Source organism: Macaca fascicularis, chromosome X (genome assembly GCF_037993035.2).
Source record: "Macaca fascicularis isolate 582-1 chromosome X, T2T-MFA8v1.1".
Taxonomy (NCBI): domain Eukaryota; kingdom Metazoa; phylum Chordata; class Mammalia; order Primates; family Cercopithecidae; genus Macaca; species Macaca fascicularis.
Genome location: NC_088395.1, coordinates 31246970 through 31269146, shown reverse-complemented (window position 1 = coordinate 31269146; position 22177 = coordinate 31246970). Strand labels below are relative to the sequence as shown.

The following is a 22177-nucleotide window of genomic DNA, read 5'->3' as shown; positions in this document are numbered from 1 at the left end:
TCTGGAGGTGGGGCCTGGGAAATCTGCATCTTTAAACTATCCACTCCAGGTGATTCTGATGTTTGCTCAAGTTTGAGAACCATTGTTCTAGCAGCAGGATTCCCTCAACTGTCTAATTGAATTCTGACAACTAAGAATCCAGTGAACCACAGCTGGACATTTTGGAATTCAGCCTAGGGCACCATTTCTAAAGATGGAGAATGTACTGGATTCTTCTTAAACTCAATGTCAAGGCAGGGAATGTTTCTAAATGTTTTTCAACAATCCTAATATTTTACAAACCACTAATATCACTAACACAAGCCCGTCTAACATTAATTAGGATAATTAATGAAACCCCTGGTATAATAAGAGCTAAATATAACTGAATCATTTACAGTGGCTGCTTCTGGCTTGAGGCTTTTTGATTAATTTCTAGCCAACCACCCTTGGAGTTCATTCCTGATTAAGACAACTGACCACCTCTACAATGTAGCTTAAGCTAACACACACATACATCATAGCATACTGTTCATGTGAGTGTTTTTAAAGACTCTTAAAATTTACCTTTTGAGGGCATAATTTAAACACTACAACATGTTTCCATTTTAAGTGTACATGTTGGGTTTTGGCAAATACATACATACACTCGTGCAACCACCGTGCCAATCAAGATATAACATTTCGACCACCTAGAAAACACCCTTGTGTACCTTCGAGGTCAGTTACCTACTCCCACCACACCCCAGGCTACCATCTGGCATAGTAGCTGAGTTTTGCCTGTTCTAGAAGTTGATATAAATGAAATCAAACAGTATGTACTGTTTTGTGCCTGGCTTCTTTTACCAGCTTAATGTTTTTCAGATCAGTTCACATTGTTGCATTATCAGTAGTTAGTTCCTTTTTATTGCACAGTAGTATCCCGTTGAATGACTTTACCACAATTTGTTTATCCATTACCTTATTGGTTGATTTCCAGTTTTTGACTATTATGAATAAAGCTACTATGGACATTCATGTACACATCTTTTGTGCACATACATTTTTATTCTGTACAAATATCGGGGGAAAGAATATTTGGGTCATAATATACATGTATGTTTAGTTTCATAAAAAACTGCCTCACTGGTTTCCCAAAGTTGATGTACATTCCCAACAAGCAGTGTCTGAGAATTCCAGTCGCTCCATATCCTCACCAACATTTGGTATTCCAGTCTTTTAAACAAAATTGTATGCTGAATAGTTTAAATTATACACATCATTTTCTTTCCCCTAGTTTAAATTCAGGCTTTTATGTTTGGTCTCTGCAATGGCCATAAAGCTGAAAATGTTGACCCAAGTGACTTGGATATGGATTGAATTATTGCCCTTTCCTAACACCTTATTAGAATTGGTTTCGTAGGTGCCATTTGATTATGGCAGTTAGTCATGTATGTCAGTGTACTTTTTCTTTCTTTCTTTCTCTCGTTTATTGATTCATTCAGTTGGTCAGTTGGCCCATGACCTGTATTAAAACAGCTTTTTCAGAGAGGAGTTGCATATTAAGTTGCTGGGAAAAATGACAGAAGTAGGTGACAGAGTTCTTGTGTTCAAGGAGCTTTTTGGAGCTGGGTTCCTGAAATAAATGTAGCCCAGTATCTATCAAGGCTTGTGCAGACTTGAGTAAGAACATCATCTAAATATAGCTTCCTGCTAGGTGACGTGAGTCAGGGCTTGATAGACCGGTGACTGCAGAAACCACAGTAACATATATTGTTGTTATTCTGTGCTGAACATTAGAATGATTGTACCTTAGAATATAGAGCCAAATGTTTATTTTAATCCTAATTATATTTTTAAATACATATCACACACATAGACACATATGTTGGATAAAAAATACCCAAAATGTTAACAGTGCCTATTTGAAAGATTTATATAAACTTTTTTTTGTAGAGATGGGATCTCACTATGTTGCCCAAGCTAGTCTCAATCTCCTGGCCTCAAGCACTCCTCCCACCTTGGCCATTCAAAGTGTTGGGATTACAGGCATGAGCCACTGAGTCCAGCCAATTGTGCCTGTTTTTGAGTTTATGGGCTTGTGGATGATTTCTTTGATTTTATATATATATATGTATGTATGTATGTATAAAATGTCTAAGTTACCCAAAGTGAGCATGTGTAACTTCTATAGTCAGAAAAAATGTTATATTGCCACTTGATTGTTTAAGGTCTTAGAGCTATTTAAATAATGTATTGCTTGTTCTCTTTGATCTTGTGCAGCAAAAATTCACTACAGTAGATCCAGATTACTTTCCAGAAAAAAATAATGCCTGTCCATCTCTTTCCTCTTGGAAACAGGACTACATGAATGCCCTTCAGGCTATACCACTGTAGTCTTCACAGAACTTAGCCTTCCTGATTGTCAAAGGGCAAAAGGAATTATTTTTTCTTTTCCCACATTAACAGAATTTTCACCTCCGAAAGCTTGGTGCATACACACAATATTTCTTCTAGGCTATTTTTGTGGTGGTTGTAGTTATTGGCAAATCACTGTGGGGGGTGGGGGGTTGTCTGTGTTTTCTGATGGAATAACAAATGATCTTTGTTTTCCCCCTTTTCAGCTGACCTGAATAATGTCAGGTTCTCAGCTTATAGGACTGCCATGAAACTCCGAAGACTGCAGAAGGCTCTTTGCTGTAAGTATTGGCCAGTACTTGAAGATCTTGATACTATGTCTTTGCTTAGAATAAAAAGTAGGTTGGGTACATTTTTACTTAGAGAGGGGAGAAATAGCTGTCACAATTCCTGTTACAACATAGAATTCATTCTTTAATGTATCCTTGGCCTAGAGTTTGCCTAGAATGTTTTGTTTTATTTTTAGAATCATTCCTGTCACCATTCCTCAGCTACTGATGTTGAATTAGGATATTGATGATTTTTATTTTCCAACTACTGGCATTGGCATCCATAATTACCTTTGTGAAACTTGCACTGTCTCTCCTTGTTCTACCTTTGTTTTTTTTTTCTTTTTACAAAATGTACTTAGTATTAGAAGACTGTGACTATCTGATCCAAACCAAAGTTCATAGACGTGTGTGGTTTATTAGCTTGAATGCCAACGTGAAGATGAATGATGTGGTAGAGGAAAAATGACAGAATTGCTTTCCTCCTTTTTTATCATACATCTGTGGAAAAATCCTGAAGTGTTACACAGCTCTATCATGTCATCAGATAGTTTATGTATAACTCTACTATTGTCCGAGGGTCTGTATGCATTGATGACATGCCCATGAAACAGGCACAGTTTCCTTTTTTTTTTTTTTTTTTGAGTTGGAGTCTTGCTGTATTGCCCAGGCTGGAGTGCAGTGGAGTGGCGCAATGTGGGCTCACTGCAACCTCCACCTCCCGGGTTCAAGCGATTCTCCTGCCTCAGCCTCCCAAGTAGCTGGGATTACAGGCATGCACCACCATGCCTGGCTAATTTTTGTATTTTTTAGTAGAGATGAGGTTTCACCATGTTAGTCAGGCTGGTCTCAAAATCCTGACCTCAGGTGATTCACCTGCCTCAGCCTCCCAAAGTGCTGGGATTACAGGCATGAGCCATTGCGCCCGGCCCAACAGGCACAGTTTCTACTCTGATGGAACTTACAGTCTAACAAGGGATAACCAGGATGTTCATAAAATTTGTAGACTTAAGCAAATATATGTATAATGTATTAAGAATGTCTACAGTTGGTTAAAAAAGAAAAGTGATCTTGTCTCTATTTCCAAGACCATTTATTTCAATGTCATATATTTAGTTGTGCAACAGTGGGATAATGGGGCACTATGTGAACAGCTAACTGTGTGGAATGAGATTCAGAGAATGTTTGTTTGAAGAGGTGATGTCTAAGCTAGGTAAGTCTAGAAGAGTAAGCAGCTCTCCCTCTAGGTAAAGTGTTCTAGTCAGAAAGAAGAGCATGTACCGAAGGGCCCAGAGAAAGCATGACACATTCAGGAACTGAAAATATGTCAGTATGGCTAAAGCACAGAATTCCAGGGGAAAGATCTGTTGTGAAATAATAGGCTGGAGAGAGAAGCAGGAAGCAGATTGTGCAAGGTTTTTAAAACCCAAGTTAAGGAATTTAGAGGTCAGGAGATTTGGCCTGGGAGTGATATAATTAGATTGTCGCTTAGAAAGATGATTCTTGCTGTGGAACAGAGTATGGATTGGTGTGCTGTGGGAGTGACAGGAGAGAAACCTGTTGCAGTAATCTAAACCAGCAATGTTGTGACTTGAATTAGCAGAGTAGTAATGGAGATAAGTGGAGAGAATTTAGAAATATTCAGGAAGTGGATTTGACAGGCCTCGATGATTCATTTGATGTGGTGCAGGGGTGTCCAATCTTTTGGCTTCTCCGGGCCACATTGGAAGAAGAAGAATTGTCTTGGGCCACGCATAAAATACACTAACACTAGCGGTAGCTGATGAGCTAAAAAAAAAAGAATATCGCAAAAAAAAAAAAAAATCTCATAATGTTTTAGGAAAGTTTACTCATTCATTTGGGTCTCATTCAAAGCCATCCTGGGCCGCATGTGGCCCACGGGCCACAGGTTGGACAAGCTTGATGTGGTGGGTGAAAGGGAGTCAAGGAAGACACTTAGGTGCTTGGCTTGGAATATCAGGTGAATGGGGACTTGTCTGGTAAGGTTAGACACGGAGCTGTGGTGCTCAGGAGAAATATACAAAAAATATTTAGGGATCATGAGCCTGTAGGTGCTGCTTGTAACCGTGGAGAGGATTGGATAGCTCCAGGAAAGTGTAGAGTGAGAAGGGAAGTTATTTAGGACACAGGATAAGCAACCTACAGAAGGGACTGCAAAGGAATGGCCAGCAGGAAAGAAGGAAAATTCCAAGAGGTTATGATGCCACATACTCCATGGGAAGAAAGAAAGAACCCATCACCAGGGTCAGATGTTGCTGGGATGTCAGGATAAAGTTGTGGAAAGTGCCCATTGGATTTAGCAACAGGAAGGTCCCTAGTAATTTTGGTGAGATTTTAGAGGCACAGTGGAAGTGGTGTGGTGAGTTCAAAAGTGAACCAAAAGTGGGGAATTAGAGATGGTAGGAATGATTCTTGGAGAAATTTACTTATGAAGGGGAGAAAAGTGGGGTGGTAGCTAGTTGGAGGGGGCTGAGGAGTTAATGGAAATGTATGTACAGTCAAGTGTTGCTTAACAATGGGGATACGTTCTAAGAAATGTGTTGTTAGGCAATTTTGTTGTTGTGTCAATATAAGAGTGCACTACACAAACCTAGATGGTATAGCCTAGTACACACCTACACACCTAGGCTGTATGGGATAGCCTGTTGCTCCTAGGCTATACACCTGTACAGCATGTGACTGTTCTGAATACTGTAGGCAGTTGTAACACAATAGTAAGTATTGTATATCTAAACATAATTAAACATAGAAAAGATACAGTAAAAATATAGTATAATCTCATGGGCTCGCTGTCATATAGGCAGTCCATTGTTGACTGAGATGTCATTATGTGGCACAATATGTGTATATAAATATGTGTGTGTGTATATATGTGTGTATGTGTGTGTATATATATGTACAGTTGATCCTTGAACAACATGGGTTTGAACTGCTTGGGTCAACTTAAGTGGATTTTTTTCAATCAAGTGCAGGCCAAAAATACAGTATTCCTGGGAATGTATTTATATCAGTATGAGAAGACAGGGTGAGATTACAATTATTGGCCCAAGAGGAGATGATAAATAACGTGAGTTCTCAGAGAATATGGGCAGGTAATCCAGAGCCCAAGGGAGGGAAGAGATACCTCTCTTCCACTGTAATGGGTGGGGTCGAGGGAAGGATCTGGGCAGGTCCACATAACTAAGAAACCAGGTAGCAGCAAGGTGAGGGATGTCTTACTATAAAGGCTTCCGTTTTTTTGTATGGAGAGGAGAGTCCCTGCAATGCAGTTAACAGCAGGAGATGATGAAATTGGGCTTATCTTTGTGGAGAATAAGAGAGATGGCAGAGTTGAAAACCAGCTCTGTGAACCCAGAGGCGGCTGAGTGTTTCACGGTAGCACCAGTCTGCAGGGGTGTGGTATTCCCCAGGCACACTTAGCAGTTAGGAGCCAGATGCTTCTGTCCTGGGGTAGGCAGAGAACAGCTGGGCAAGAGAAGTGAGGATTTGGGCAAAAGAGTGATTAAAATGATACTGACAAGTCCCTGTTGGGTAGGAGAAGCTGTGAATGCATATGGAAACTGGTAATTAGGAGGTAGAGGGATGAAAAGGCTAACTCTTCAGGGAGGTGGGGGAAGAAGTAGTAAAGGAACTGAAGGTCGAGAAGTTGTGGTTAGAGAGAATCATAGATGAACATTATTTTGAAGGTGGAACAGTTTCAGGTGATCAGATCTAGGGTATGGCTATTTGAGTAGGTGGCAGAGGTAGAGTGGATGTGAATTTCCATGGAGGTGAAACAGCAGGTTAAGGAACTGAGAGGCTAGAGTGATGCATGAGTCCCCCATGCCAGTGTTGAAATCATGCAGAATTGTAGCGAAAACTGGCCAAAAGAGAAGGACCACGAACCCTGGCTGCCAGGTCTTCAGAAATAAAGTGGTTTGACCAGAGGATCTGCAGAGGCTAGCAATAAGATAGTCAAGGAGTCACCTGGCATATGGTTCTTACACGGAGATAGAGAAGAAATGCCTTAGAAGTGGAATTATTTGGAAAGAGAGACTAGGCCTTTTCCCTTCATCTTGGTATCCCCAATGCTTAGCACAAAACCTGGCACACAGCAGGGTTCAATATGTTTTCATGAAATGAATGCATGAATGAAAGTAAACCAAGGCTTCCATTTCCTTATAGCCTGAAGTTAGCATTTTTCAGCTATATAGCTGCCAAGTTTAACTGGCGTTTAAAGGGCTTTCCAGGTCGAGGATTTCCTTAGGACCTGTTAATGCATCACAGCTGGGAAAAAGTAGTTTGGGATGGGATTGAGTCAGGGGGCTGAATAGAGAAAGTTGTCTTGCCTCTTTCTCTTCTCCTGCCCCTGCCCCTGCTCCATCCCAGAGCTACTGTTTCCCTTTAATAAAGGAGTAATTAGGCACTGGGTTATTATGAAGTGCTATAGAATATTCCTGTGAGATCCTAAAAGTTCAAAAGATAACCAGTTGTTCCAGTTTATACTATGAAAAAAAAAAAAAACAAACAGAAATAGACCAGATGGAAAACCTCATAACGACTGTTCCTTTCTATAATGTCCATTTTCACCCTGGATTTAGGCACTGTTCGATTTTCCTGTTCAAAAAATAATTCCATTCACATATGTGTTTTATTGTCTGTCATTTCAACTTATAATTTCCAATGAACATTGGGAAAATGGGAGAATTTAATAATATACAAAATTTTGTCCATTTGAGGTGATAACCTTGTAATAAAGGTAAGCTCTGAATGTAGAATCATTTCTTTAAATTTTCACTTTTAAATCAATTTGAAATTCTCTGCATTTCCTTTCTGAGCTTGGCTTTTCTAATATGTGAAAAAAATTCAAGTATGCCAAAATTGAGGTGTATTTCTCTAAATTAAGTATGTAATTCTCATTAATGCTAGGAGGGTGCCATATATAGTAAGACTATAGAATGAAGAGTTCACCCAATCCTTTTATTGAAAATATGTGTGGTCACATTACTTGCTTTCAATATATGATTTAAGAATTTTCTCTTAATTTTATATTTGCTCAGATTTAGCTCCCAGGCTTTTGTCATTTCTAAGCCTGCAAAGCCATGATAAAGAGCTGTTGTCTGTGGTACAGGCAAATAAAACTTGCCCTGGCTAGCTTTCCCTACCAAAGGCCGCTTCTACCAACTCTAACTTTAAGGAAAATTAATGATGTTATCTCAGTGATTTCCTGATGCCAATGAAGAGTCTGAATTACAGATGCCTTGGAAATATGCACTTCCACCTCTATTAAGCACTTGATCTTATTTTTTTTCACTTCCCTATCAATGTTTCCATATTGCAGAAAGCCAAATAACACAATTGTATCCACTATAGAGAATTCACTATTTAAGTGGAGAGCATCACCGTTGGCCTATAATGTCCCCAGTTTGTAATCAGTTAAATGTTGCATGACTCCTTACTGCCTCTCAACACATTGTGAATGAAAATTAAACTTGATAGAAAAGCAGGAACAAAGACAAAATCTTGGTAAGAAGGATTTATAAACTGTTTCATATAGCTGATACCCCATTGAAAGTTATGAAGAAGGTAATTTAAGCATTTTCTTTCTTCCTTTTTAGTTCTGTTGACATTCCATAGGTGTGTGGCTTCTAAAATTAAAAAGATAGCCAACTTGTAAGAGCAGAAATAAAAATGCACTTAACAAACCAAATGTATTTAGTTTATTAATGTGTGGTGGGTTGGAGAGAGCCCAAACCACAGGGCTAAATATACTGCAGTTGATAAGTGTGACAAATATTCTGCAAACAATAAGAAATAGAGAACAATTTGCCTCTATTCAGCAACTAAAGCACACGTTATAGAGATTTGGTACAGGCTGGAGTTGTGTGAATACTCACAGTTTCTGGGCTCACCCTCACCATGACAAACCAGGTGAAAAATGCACCACCTTCTCTGTAAATGCACCTCACCTTCTGATAGTGCACCAAGGGTCACATTAGACAGGCTTCAGTTGCTAAAGAAGACTCTCAGGACCCACAATATCATGGCTTACAAATCCATGCTCTATTGCCAGAAAAGGCTACACTATAACAGCGTTACTGTCAGGATATGGATCCACGGCCACAGGCTGCCTCCACAGCAAGGGGGTCTCGAGAGGCCAGTGTAATTATTTTGCCCCTCTCCTACAACAATCTACTTTTTCCATATACCATGTATTATTTTTCACATAGGTTAGAGGCCATGTCTCTGTTAGTTCTGAGTTTAAGACATCTTGAGGACATGGCCAAACTAATTTTCTCAGTTTATATGGTTTGACAGATACTGGTGCCCAAGAGAGGTCTCATAACATGACCCGTCTATCTCCCAGGGGAAATACTGTAATCTTGTTTAACTGTTACCCACTAGGGAAAGAATGGTTGTCTCTCAGTCTTGATGCTAAAGAGGTTAAAGAACACCTAGTAGGTTCTGTTTTCCAGTAATTATTGGTTCCCTTCTCCAGCTATCAACCTTGGCAGCTTGCCATCCCTATCCTTCCTCCTGGAATTGGATGCCCTTGAAGTGCCCTTCTTGCACTAGGAAGTCTTTTTCATCAGTTTATCATTTCTCATTCAAAGCAAATTCTACCTGGCCACATATCTCTAGCCCAGCTCCTAATTCTCCCGTTTCTTTTATTTCAAGTGGATTCATGCCCTTTGGTCTACCAGACATGGTGCCATTGAGAAATAACATCTTTAATGGGAAATACACATGAGACACAAAAATGTGACTAGGCTAAAATCATATGAATAGTAGTCACCCCTAAAAGGACTTTGGTTTGGGTATGTCACAGAAATTTCTGTAGCCATCCATATCAAATTTCTAGCTTTTCAGTCTTAGGAAAGTAGGCCCACCAAATTCAACTTAAATATCTGTCACTGATTCAAGTTGTCCCAGTTGTCCCTCCACCCACTAATAGCTTTCCACACAGAGTAATAGGGAAAATAGCTTTTTATTTTAAACACATAATGTTGTGACAGATGAAACATACAGCACGTAAACCTTCTACCACATACCCAATACCTTTCTTAAACCTTCATCATCACAATTAATGGCCACACAGTGTTCATTGAGATTGTTATAAATCATTGTTCTTCAGATTTGACTGGGTAAATATTCCCTCAGGGTATTTCCTGACACAGATGATTAATAACAGATATGTCCTGTGAAAGAACCAAAAGACATTAATGAATACTAACCAAAAGCCACATTAATATTGCTCCATGGTGTTGTAGTTGCAGTTAGAACTCCCATCTCATCATCCAGTGTGTTGGGTAGGTTGGCTGACTCTCCCACTCACATCTTGGCTCTTTCAAGGAGGAGGAGGTTTTAACAGAGTCCTCCACCCTAAAAGGCATCTGAGTCTAAACTAAGGGAGCATATTATTCTCTTATTTTAAACCTCTTCCTAGGCAGCAACATTATGTTAGGTTTTCCCTTAAAAAAAAAAAAAAAAAAAAAAAAAAAAAAAAAAAGTATCGGCCAGGCTTAGTGGCTCACACCTGTAATCCCAGCACTTTGGGAGGCCGAGGCAGGCGGATCACGAGGTCAGGAGATCGAGACTATCCTGGCTACCACGGTGAAACCCCATCTCTACTAAAAATACAAAAAATTAGCTGGGCGTGGTGGCAGGCGCCTGTAGTCCCAGCTACTTGGGAGTCTGAGGCAGGAGAATGGCATGAACCCGGGAGGCAGAGCTTGCAGTGAGCCAAGATTGCGCCACTACACTCCAGCCTGGGTGACAGAGCAAGACTCTGTCTCAAACAAAAAAAAAAAAAAGAAAGAAAGAAAAAAGTATCTTTGGTGGTTTCCTTCCCTTTGCAACAATCTCACCTTTTTCCTTTTATCATTAATTTTAAGCCAAACCTCTTCCCCAGCTACACACAGACACACAATGCAACAGTCCCCAACTTGTGAAGTTTCAACTTAACAATTTTTTTATTTCACAGTGATGCAAAGTGACATATATTCAATAGAAACCGTACTTCTAGATTTGAATTTTGATCTTTTCCCAGGCTAGTAATATGCGGTATGATACTCTCTCCCCTTGCTGGGTAGCAGCACTGAACCTCAGCTCCCAGTCAGCCACAAGATCATGAGGCTAAACAACTGACACTTTACTGTGTACTGTGTTGCTAGATCATTTTGCCCAACTGTAGGCTGATGTAAGTGTTGGGAGCACATTGAAGGTAGGCTAGGCTTAAGCCATGAGTTTCAGTTGGTTAGGTGTATTAAATGCATTTGTGACTTAAGATATTTTCAACTTATGATGGGGATTATAACTCCATATAAAGAAATGGTGCTAGCCTGTCCACTAGGTGACAAAACATTTGTGTGACAGCTTCAATTAGGCAAGGGACAGGGAAGGAGCAATCCATTCCATTGATCCTCGTGGAATTCTTGTGCTTAAGTACCAACTAATAGCCATAGTATCTTATTTTGGAATATTACCAGTCTTTGAAACTCTGAATTGTAGCCTCAGTTCAGGGACTACTAGGTCTGGCATCAAAAAAGAAAACTGTAGTGACATAGGGAATACCTGTAAGTGCCCAATTTGAATTATCTTTTTAATTGTCATTGGCCTCAAAGGTGTAGCCCATTTATCAAAACTGATAGTTGCTTTGGTTTTATGGTTGGGACTCCACCTGCAGGCCAGAGAGGGTGAAGCCCAATGGAAAGAAATTCTGAACTTAACATTAGCTTTTGCTAACCCAACCAAGGAATTGGATTCTTTTTAGCAGTCTTGCCATCAGTTTGCAATTGCCTCCTAATCCATTTTGTTCAAGTTCTTAGGTTCAAGTTCTCTCACTTCCAGATTCCCCTAAAAAGTTATATCATCAGTAACCAATTTCAAAGCCTGTGTTACTTCCAACCAAGGGTAGCTTGTTGAGCAACTTCAAAGGTTCTTTTTCATCCCTTTTATCGTAATCATCTTTTTTTTTTTCTTTCTAAATAATGCCTTAGTAATACTTTTAGCTAAGAATGAGTTGGAGGTGTCTTAAACAATCTTGCTTCTGACACTCACTGCCCTGACAGTGGCAGTTAGACAGGGTTCAATTGCTAAAGAGGAGTCACAGGACCCAAATGACAGTGCTTACGAATCTACAGTTCTTTGCAGAAAAAGGATGCAATATACCTACAACATTAAAACCAGAATAAGTGTCACAGCCACAGGCTGCCTCACAGCATAGGGTCCAGAGAGGACAGGTACAAGCTATAATTGCCCTCTGTCTACAAAGCCACACCAAGATGCATTTTCTCTCTTGGAACAAGAGCTACTGATGTGAGCACAAAACATCTTGGAAACCAGGGGGCACAAATTGGAGTTTCAGCCAGGCTTTCTTATGTCCTGCCAGTAACCTAGGCGTACTGTTCCTATGTAACCAGCCTCAAACTCACTGGCTTCCATTGGTCTCACTGTGCCCAGGTAAAAATGGTCAGTGTTATTGTTAGCAATAAACAATGGTGATAACCTGCAACCCGTGGCTACACTTCAACACAGTAAGTCATTTTGAAAAGAAAGTGCTTTGACCAGGGCTCTGCACTGTGTAGATATTTTAGCAAGGCCTCTCATGCCAACTCTAGCCTCTCTGGAATTAACCCTTACTGCACAGACAACTACATCAAAGTGCATTGACTTTCTTGAAGTGCAAAGATTTGCTTGGGAGGTCCTTCAGCCATAAGTGCAAGTTGCCTGTAGAATGGCATGCCTGGGCCAGAAAAATCAGCAAACATGCAGCAGTTCTTCCACCATTACTCGCCTCTTTCTGTTTCTGTGCTAATTAGATCACAGAATTATTTATACATCAACATAGAATATCCAGGTTGACCTACAGGATGAACTTGGGGGTTATATAGGCACCATGAGACATTTTTTTTTTCCACTAACCACCTTTTTGGTGCTTCTGTTTTATCCTACTGTTGTCATTAGCATGGAATGCAGAATGGTTTTCCTTTTCTGTAAAGTCAGTAAGGACATCTTCTGCCACCCACTTTTCCCTCTTACAATATGTACCTCCATGAGAAATCAGAAAACCTAGATAACCTGCCATAACACCCAGAGCGAGTCTCCATATCTCTAGTCTCAGTTGTCTCAACTGTAAAATGATTTTAAAGCAGCCTTCTGGCTCTAAGAGTCTATCACTCTGTAAAAGACAAAAAAAAAAATCTGTCTTACATAGAAAGGAATAGCAAGAGTTAGCTACTGTGGCATACATAGAAAGGAAAAGAATTAGCTTTTGAAGCTAGAAGGTTGAGAAGATGATCAGGCACAACCAGAGCCTCAGGAACCATTAGTGGGATCCCTGGGCTGAAGTCCTGCCTGCTCGCCACCCCCCAACCACCACTGTCTGCTTTTTCTGCACAGCAAAGAGGATCCTGGAGAGTCAGCAATTTTTATCCTGTCCCCACCCTCTCTCACCCCCATAGCCCTCATGCGTAGGGTACCACCACATGGTCCCTATTCTTCAATGGCTTCAAAGCCTATAGCATCCTCTACTGTAAACATAATTTAGAAAGTGAGGATGTATTAGAATACTTGGGTTTTTATAAAGCTTTGAAGGTATATCTACTAGTGAATACACACACACACACACACACACACACACATATAATATTTAATGGAAATTCCTAGCTTAAGGAAAAAAATGGTTTCACACAACTGTATCTGCTGGTTGTTTATTGAGGGTCCTAAAAACAGCTAATCATTACATTTAATGTTTCATCAAAAAGTCTAGGTGCGTTTTCTAAGCTGTTCATTTGGAAAAGCATATGCATGGCAATTAAATTGTCCCTATTGATATTCTCACTTCCTTTTCAGGTCCATAGCATGGATTGTGTATACCTAAATAGAATTCTTTTCAAAATAATTCCATGAAAGTTGAATTCTGTTTGACATGTTTGTTTAGGGAAATGTGCTCTTCAGTCTTCTATGATGGATTGTTCTTGTGTTTAACCACATCCAGTTTTAGCAGAGCACACTGCACATTATTTCTCTCCTAACTGTGTCATCTTCTGCTCCTGTAATTTCAGAGCAATTGCTTTGCTCCCCTCTGGAGCTATTTATACTCAACAATTGCTCTTCTGTGTGTTACCCATTCACCTGTACAGAGATAAGAGCAGGCCCAATAAAATGAAATTCATGCAGTTTTTCTCTTTGTTCGTTTCCATCACACGGATAAATAAGACTCTTAATACAAAAGCGATTCTAAAAATTCTCACTAGTTACTTCTTAAATGCCTGGATCAGAGGCAAAATACTTAATGATGACTAAAGCAGAGTAACAGAAAAGAAAATAATCGAAAAACTTCCAACCACCCATAGCTTCCTTCAGTATAGAAGGAAACATGTTGGGAATATTGGTGTTTGGAAGAAATCCATTCCTCTCTTCCAGTAATGGAGCGGGTATACTGTGTTTCTAAGTGTTCCTACTACGTGCACTTGAGTATACGCCCTCTGAGGAAAACAGGCACACAGAAGAGCGAATAAAAGTTTGAGTCTTTTGTCTCTGAACCTCTCTCCAGCCTCCCATGCAGTCCGCATTCAGCCATTCCCTCCTCACGTCCTCCCGCCCTCCTGCCTCCTTGCATTGCTTTTTAAAATTCTTTATTGTTTTTCTCACTTGACTCCTCAGGTCAGTCTCCCAAGTTATCTTCCTTCCTCCCACTTTAAACAAAGTCTCAGCTTCCATGAAAAGGGTCATTTCTCGATCTTTAGAGTATTTCAGAGCAAAAAGAGAGGGGCCTTCCCTTCCAAGGGAGGAGTGCAGACTCCTGCTTCCACCGCCATGTCTGCTTCATGCTTCTGGGGAAACTCCAGGATTTTCTGTTTTCCTTTTTTTTAAAAGAGAAAAATGTGTGCGATATAGGTGCAAAAGTATTTTTGCACAAACCTACATAGGTATTAACCACTATTTTTGTTTCTTTCTTAATATTTAATTAGAACTGGCCACGAATAACTTGTAAAATACACTAAAGCCTTAAGTTTGCATTTCTTTATTACTGGGAAAGCTGTTTACTGAGTGGGATTTACCTGTATTTATGTGAACTACATTTATAATTGAATTGCCCCTTCCCCCTAGATGCATGAGAGATTTACTTAATTAGCATGGATTCCTAGTCTCAAAGGACTGAGAATTTCAACCAGAGCTTAGGTGTATAAGGTGGTATAAAAGCAATGTTGTTGTGTTTCTAGTTTGGCTAATAAATTGGCTTTAGAGAAATGAATCTTTTCATGACACTTGGGAATAAAGCTTGTGATTTGCTGATGTTGGACAAGGTTGAAGTTTCACTTTCGTTAAATTTTTGTCCCTGGCATAAGATTAAATACCTCCTCAGATCAAGGGAATTTTCCTCCCTCAGTCTTATAAAGTTCTTAGAGGGCGTGGAAAGCATATTATAAAATACAATTTGAAGGTGAAAGGAGAAATAAGTGAGCCTCAGGTCTGAAAACTGGATAGATTCTACAATTACTTTAGTTTGCCTATAGAAAATTTTAGTGGAGAGTATTTTTTTCACCTAATATTAGGGTAGCAGAGAGATGCTGAGGTGACTGATATTTCAAGGAGAAAAGTGCTTAATGATTATAAATGCATAGCTAGAAATAGAGTTTACACAACCTTAGCCATACAGATTAATCTAACAGATTTTCTCTAATACCAATACAAGAAAGTATTATTGGATCTCTTCAAACATTTCTGCTAAAACATTTTTTTGTCTTATTCAGGTGAAAATTGACTCTGTTTATGTAGAACAGGATAGGCCCCCTTAACTCTCAGATATTCCCCAGTAATCCAAGCATGGGAATTATGTCTTTGCCCGTACCTGCACCCAATGCCAGTGAGATTTAAGAACAACTTCAGATCCTGAATACTGATGAAACTCATCAACTTAGAGTCGAGGGATAAAAATAAAACACCTTTCAAAGAGAGTGTGGTTCAAGTTTGGTGTTTATTAAAGGGTATGAGAGGGTCCTAGCTAGGATTCTCAAAGGAAAAAGGACACCGAAAGGAAGGTTATACTCTCTGAATCATTTGTGATTTTATTTGTTTTTGCAGTGGATCTCTTGAGCCTGTCAGCTGCATGTGATGCCTTGGACCAGCACAACCTCAAGCAAAATGACCAGCCCATGGATATCCTGCAGATTATTAATTGTTTGACCACTATTTATGACCGTCTGGAGCAAGAGCACAACAATTTGGTCAACGTCCCTCTCTGCGTGGATATGTGTCTGAACTGGCTGCTGAATGTTTATGATACGTACGTATGGCTAGTTTTTGTTTCCCGGGCTCTGTCATAGGAGGCTTAGCTTACAGAATGGTGACAGTGTAATTAGCATTACAACAGGGCCTCAGAAGCTGTGGACCTAATGCTGTTCCTGTGATAAATCATTTTTGCATTTATGACTTGAAAAATATTTTAATAAACTAGGAGTTAAGAGCCAGAACGTAGATTGCTCTCAGATTCGAAAACAAACAAAACCCTGAGATACTCATTCTTCAAATAGTGGAATAAGTCAACATATAGCCCTTAGTTCTTTCCCTTTCTCGCCCATGGATTTTGGAATTCTTCCATGCACTTCAGGGGTGGCTTCCTCTCACTGGCGGCCATGGCTGTGCTCCTGGAGATACTGGCACACCTGTCTCCAGATCAGAATTGTCTTAGCTGATACTTAGGAGACTTGCAGAAGATTATGAATTGATAGGCCAAACAAAATGAAAACAAGCCCTTAATACAGCAAACTTAACTCCTCAAACTGAGAACATTTTTGGTTTTATTTTGTTTTTTAATAAGATTTTATGAAGTTTCAGTTTGGCGTCTCCATTCATCACTCTCTCTTAGAGAACAATTATTTGTTTATTTTGGATTGCACATGGGAGATATCCCCAGTTCTGATTTTTTTTTTTTCTTGAGCTTAATGAAGACAATTGAAGAAGGGAGCAGAAGGAATTGGTTTTAATGTTGCCTAAATTCTTCTCAGACCTCAAAATTATTACATACCTCATTTCACCAATCAAGAACATATTCCCATTTGGAAATCTGGGAAGGTTTTCTGAAAAGAGTTGCATAACAACTATTTTGCCTTTTACCTTTGTTGTAGACTTCTACCACCTTTTTAACTAAAATTTATAGCTTTTTTTCTTTCTTATTTTGATAAGGTATTGCTTTTTAAAATTTCAGGACCACCTGACTATTACATTCATCTTAGTTATCTACCAAGTCCTTGAACATGTCGGATTTCAATTGTGAACTACATTTACATTAGTTTTGATAAGAGTTTGTATTCGGGTTTCTCCTCAAATATATTTTGGCACTGTTTTCTTTGCAGATGACATGTGAATGCATTCTGAATATATAACTCCATTCTACCTGCCTGAAAATTATTTGGTGACAATTTTAACTCCTTGAAGTTGCTGTATAAAGTGGATTTGTTAAATTTTGAACAACCTTTTCTTAAGAGGAAAAAAGATAAGAAAATTTTCCAATGATAGGAATTTTGTTAGTCCATTAGTGCCCAGGATTTCTTTTTGACTGAGGGATTTAATAAATTTTAATAGTTGAAAGTTGAGCATATTGTTCACCGAAAATAACCGCAGTTGGAACTATCATTTGTGATTTTGAAGTGCTAATGAGCAAATTATTCGAAAATGTTTTCTCCTTTTTCTTTTTACTGATGTCTAAGGGCCAGTAGCTTTCCGTAATAAAATAAGAAGCCAAAAAACTATTGAAAGACATTTTTTAACTTTAATTTTAGGTTTTGGGGTACATGTGAAGGTCTGTTACATAGGTAAACTCGTGTCACGGGGGTTTGTTGTACAGATTATTTCATCACTCAGGTATTAACCTATTTATGCCTAGTGTTCTATTACTGGAACACTAAGCTTTTGTGGGAATTATTCATATCCTACTGCTCAAGGTCATTGTCAAGGTCTGATTTTCACAAAAAATAATTTGCAACCTCCAGCATAAACGGGTTAACCGCAGTACCCAATAGTTGTCTTTTCTGCTCCTCTCCCTCCTCCCACCCTCCACCCTCAAGACCCCAGTGTCTGTTGTTCCCTTCTTTGTGTTCGTGAGTTCTCATCATTAAGCTTCCACTTATAAGTGAGAACATGCAGTGTTTACTCTTTTGTTTTTGCATTAGTTTGCTAAGGATAATAGCCTCCAGTTAATCCATGTTCAAAAGACATGATCTCATTCTTTTTTATAGCTGCATAGTATTCCATGATGTATATGTACCATATTTTCTTTATCTAATTTGTAATTGATAGGCATTTACATTGATTCCATGTCTTGAAAGACATTTTCTACAAAATGGAAAACTTTTCATTCTTATTTTTCCTTTTTTTCCCCATGGATAAAATTAGCTTATTAATAAATTTGTTATGTGGAATGCTTTATTTCAGTTTTCTATATGCAAAGTGAAATAAAAGCAATCTATATTAAAACATTGATATAGCAACAGGTTATTTATAAATTTATTTTTTAGATCATGTATTTGAATGCTGTTTAATAGAGTATCATATTTTTCTCATAGAGATAAGCATTTATATTTTATATTATGTGTTATGTGGCCTGAAGTGATTAATTTTCTTTCAGTAAGGGGCAGTCTGATGAAGATCTAAGCATTTAAGAGGGCAGAGCAGTTAGTTGCCGGTAATTTTTTTGGCTTCAGTGACCAAAGTGGGTAATTTGCTTTAATAACCAAAGTAGATTGGTGAAGAGTAGTAATTCTTCTGCTTACCAACTTAAACCAAGGTGGCCTTCCATAGGTGAATAGAATTTTTTTTCTTAATTTATGTAGAACTTTTGCAGTTCAAATACGAGTTTTTAGGAATTGAAACTTGGTAAACATTCAGTGGTCAAGTTGGTTGAATTTCCATTGTATTGTAGGTCATCAGTCAAAGAGATAATAAATTTGGAAAAGTTCAAAACAATCTTAATAAAACAGCGGTCAATAGCGTCCACACCACTTTACTCTTTTATTTTTCCTTTTCAAGGCTTTATGCTTAAGTGGAAGTGTTCACCCTCTAGGAAAGTGTCAGTAATTGTTTTCTGGTTTGATTCTTCATAATAGGGGACGAACAGGGAGGATCCGTGTCCTGTCTTTTAAAACTGGCATCATTTCCCTGTGTAAAGCACATTTGGAAGACAAGTACAGATGTAAGTCGTGTATACTAACGCTGTATTCTTTTATTAATGTTGGCTAATTACCCTAGTTCTAGATGGGACATGACAGACTGTTCTTATTTGACAGCAGGTTCCTCATGTAAGATGTAGAACTGCTTTTAGAGTGTCATAAAATTTGGTTTGTGCCATTCCTTGTCAAACATTAAATTGCAGGCATTTAAATAGAGAATGAGGATTAGTGTTGCCAGTCCAAGTATTATTTTACATTACACTGACTGTGTCTGAATAAAACACATGTTCCTAGGGGATAAAGTCTGATTTTCTAACCTCTTTCTATAAGTCGGAAAAATAAGTGTGAAGATTTAATCCCTGCACTTGTCTAGTCTTTGGATTCTTATTTAAAGAATACTATGTGACATTCATGTTCAAGAAACATTGTTTATTTTATAATCATCTTACTGCAAGTTGTACTGATACATTCAATTCCGTGACATGACTAACATTTTATTATTTGGGAGACAGATAGCTTGCTGTTTCTTAAAGGGTAGATACGTACCACCCTACAGAATTTCCTTTTGATTACGCATTGGGTTCTTCTGCTTAAAAATTTTAAAACCAAATTAAAAGCAAATGCTAGAGGAGTGATGGTTCAGATGACCAAGTGACCATCCATTCCTATTGTGAAAGGCTGCACTTGGTTTTCGCCTTGAAATACTTATAAGCAATCTTTCCAGTAGGAATATTAAACAAACCCGGCCTAGCTGGTCTTTTCTCTCTTCCCCTAAGGCCTAGCCACACATGTGAGGAGATGTGCTGAGCTTCAGGACAGGCAGGAGATAAAAGCCACTCTGTGTCCTCCTGATCATTTCTCCTTCAGGAGTAAGCCACAAAATACACAAACCATTTTGACTCTCACTTTTATGTAGTATCCGCTTGAGTTTTCTCATCCTGAGAACCAAAGAAAAATAACTGAACAGCTTTTATTAACCATGCTAAAATGTATTTTGGATAAGATGGGATATCTGTGTGCTTTTCTCCTTTAAACATTGTAGTTACTTATTATAGATTAGGTTTTAATCTACTGTATATATGGTATAGTAACAGCACATTGTAAATATAATATTAAAGTGAATAATTGAGGAAGCTTTGAGCTGGTGTTTCAAATAACTACTAAGAAGGAACATGGTTTTAGGTTGGTGAAACAAAAATATTAAATTCAAAATGAGATGTTTGAAAATAACTCATAACTTTGAACATAAACATCTAGGTATGTGTATCGGAGAGAAGATAAAAAGCTGTTCATACAATCTCAATTTTTAATGTCATCTTAGGTATCTTGTTAAAGCATTTAATTTCCTAGAGTTTAAAGTGTGCTTATGGGTACAGAAAGCTTTCTTGGATTTACTTTTTTTGAAGGGGCAACTTCTAGGTGAATATAAGGTATGATTAAATTTTTATATCTGAGAACAAAACATAACATTGCAAGCATTCGGTATGTTCATTCATTCTGTTACATATATTGGGCACCTACTCTCCACCGGGTACTGCTAGTCTACTCTAGATACTTCTGGCACACAACTGACCAAGATATGGTTCCTTCCCTCAAGGGGATATAATTCTCCTGCCAAAAAAGATAGACACATATTAAATCAATGTCAGCATAACGTGATATGAGCTATTAATTAGAAATATGCAGCCAGGCGCAGTAGCTCACGCCTGTAATTCCAGCACTTAGGGAGGCCGAGGTAGGTGAATCACTTGAGGTCAGGAGTTCAAGACCAGCCTGGCCATCATGGTGAAACCCCGGCCTGGCCAACATGGTGAAACCCCGTCTCTACTAAAAATACAAAAATTAGCTGGGCGTGATGGCATGTGCCTGTAATCCCAGCTACTCAGGAGGCTGAGGCAGGAGAATGGCTTGAACCCAGGAGGCAGAGGTTGCGGTGAGCAGAGATTGCGCCACTGCACTCCAGCCTGGGTGACACAGCAAGACTCCATCGCAAACATCAACAACAACAACAACAACAACAAACTATGCACAGTATCCTGTGGGAACACACACATGATGGACTGGAAGCTCAGTGATCTTATGACTCCATAAAGAAGTCCCAATTGTGGTACATTTTTGAATCTCTGGTATCCAAAGAGGGTGGTGTTTTGGGCCAGTTATATGTCTCTTAATGCTAAAACACTTATTTTTTGATGTAGTTACATCCTATATATAGTAATTCCCAAGGATTGTGTTCTGGCTTAGAAGAAATTTAAGTGTCAAGGGTACATGTAAGCTTGTGCTTCTTGCAGTGACATAGTTTATGTAAAAGTTATCACACTTCATATATATACAGTGATCATTAACTTGATTCATAAAAATAATAAATGTCCAGATTAGCACAAATTAGAAGTAACCCCACTCTGTGGAAATATTGGCTACTCTTGAGAATTGCTACTGGAATTGAGTTGGACGTCAGTTTCTGCTGGCATCCATGGGTGCTGTGTTTTGACTGTTGCAATTTTCTTCTTCCTTTGTAGACCTTTTCAAGCAAGTGTCAAGTTCAACAGGATTTTGTGACCAGCGCAGGCTGGGTCTCCTGCTGCATGATTCTATCCAAATTCCAAGACAATTGGGTGAAGTTGCATCCTTTGGGGGCAGTAACATTGAGCCAAGTGTCCGGAGCTGCTTCCAATTTGTAAGTTTTTCACCTTCTAGGTAACATATGTATTCGTTCATATTTTAGAAATTAATTAAAAAACCCACAGAGCTTCAGTTTCTCATATTAGCTCTTCAGTAGGCAGTAGGTGTGGGATTTGGGATATTTGGAACCTCTATAGTAAGCAGCTTCTGGAACTCTAGGTTTTGGGAAAGAAGACAGTGCTGAGGAAGGAAAAGAAATCTCCATCTGCAGCAGGGACCCCACAGTTACTGAGGTGCTGGAAGGGAAGAAGTTCAGCAAGGGAGGAAATAAGTCTCTAGCCACAGAAATCCTATGTATATAAGAAAATGGCCTTTGTAGACGAGTCTCTTAGTCTCTGAGTCCTTTCTCTAATTCTGTCATTATAGCCTCCTTTCAATGGATGTTGGTAAATTGTTAGCACAGCTATCCTTTTTTAAAAAATGTCCTTTGTAGCTTTGACATTCCCTTATTATTCCAAAGTCTAGAAGTGTGTACTCTGCTAATGTCCATCACTAACTGAACACACTCTTGTCCATTCTATTTCCTATCCTGTCCCATTGCTTTTTCTCTGTCATAGTCAGTGCCCCAGAAACACCCTCTTCTTCCCAAATGCCTGAGCACTCCACTGATAGACATTCACATTGCTCTAATTTTTTTTTCTCTGTTTTTTTTTTTTTTTTTCTTTTTTGAGATGGAGT

General features: G+C 38.8%; 1 protein-coding gene across 21 annotated transcripts in view; it reads left to right on the top strand.

Moving 5' to 3' along the window:
• DMD (dystrophin) overlaps window positions 1-22177 on the top strand; it is a 2153717-nt gene that overhangs the window by 2040801 nt on the left and 90739 nt on the right. For all 21 annotated transcript variants that reach the window (XM_015443662.3, XM_065538825.1, XM_065538826.1 and 18 more), the window contains 4 exons: window positions 2583-2657; window positions 15735-15936; window positions 18755-18840; window positions 21337-21494. In XM_015443662.3, coding sequence (XP_015299148.3) covers window positions 2583-2657; window positions 15735-15936; window positions 18755-18840; window positions 21337-21494 — 521 coding nt within the window. The remainder of the gene's footprint in view (window positions 1-2582; window positions 2658-15734; window positions 15937-18754; window positions 18841-21336; window positions 21495-22177) is intronic.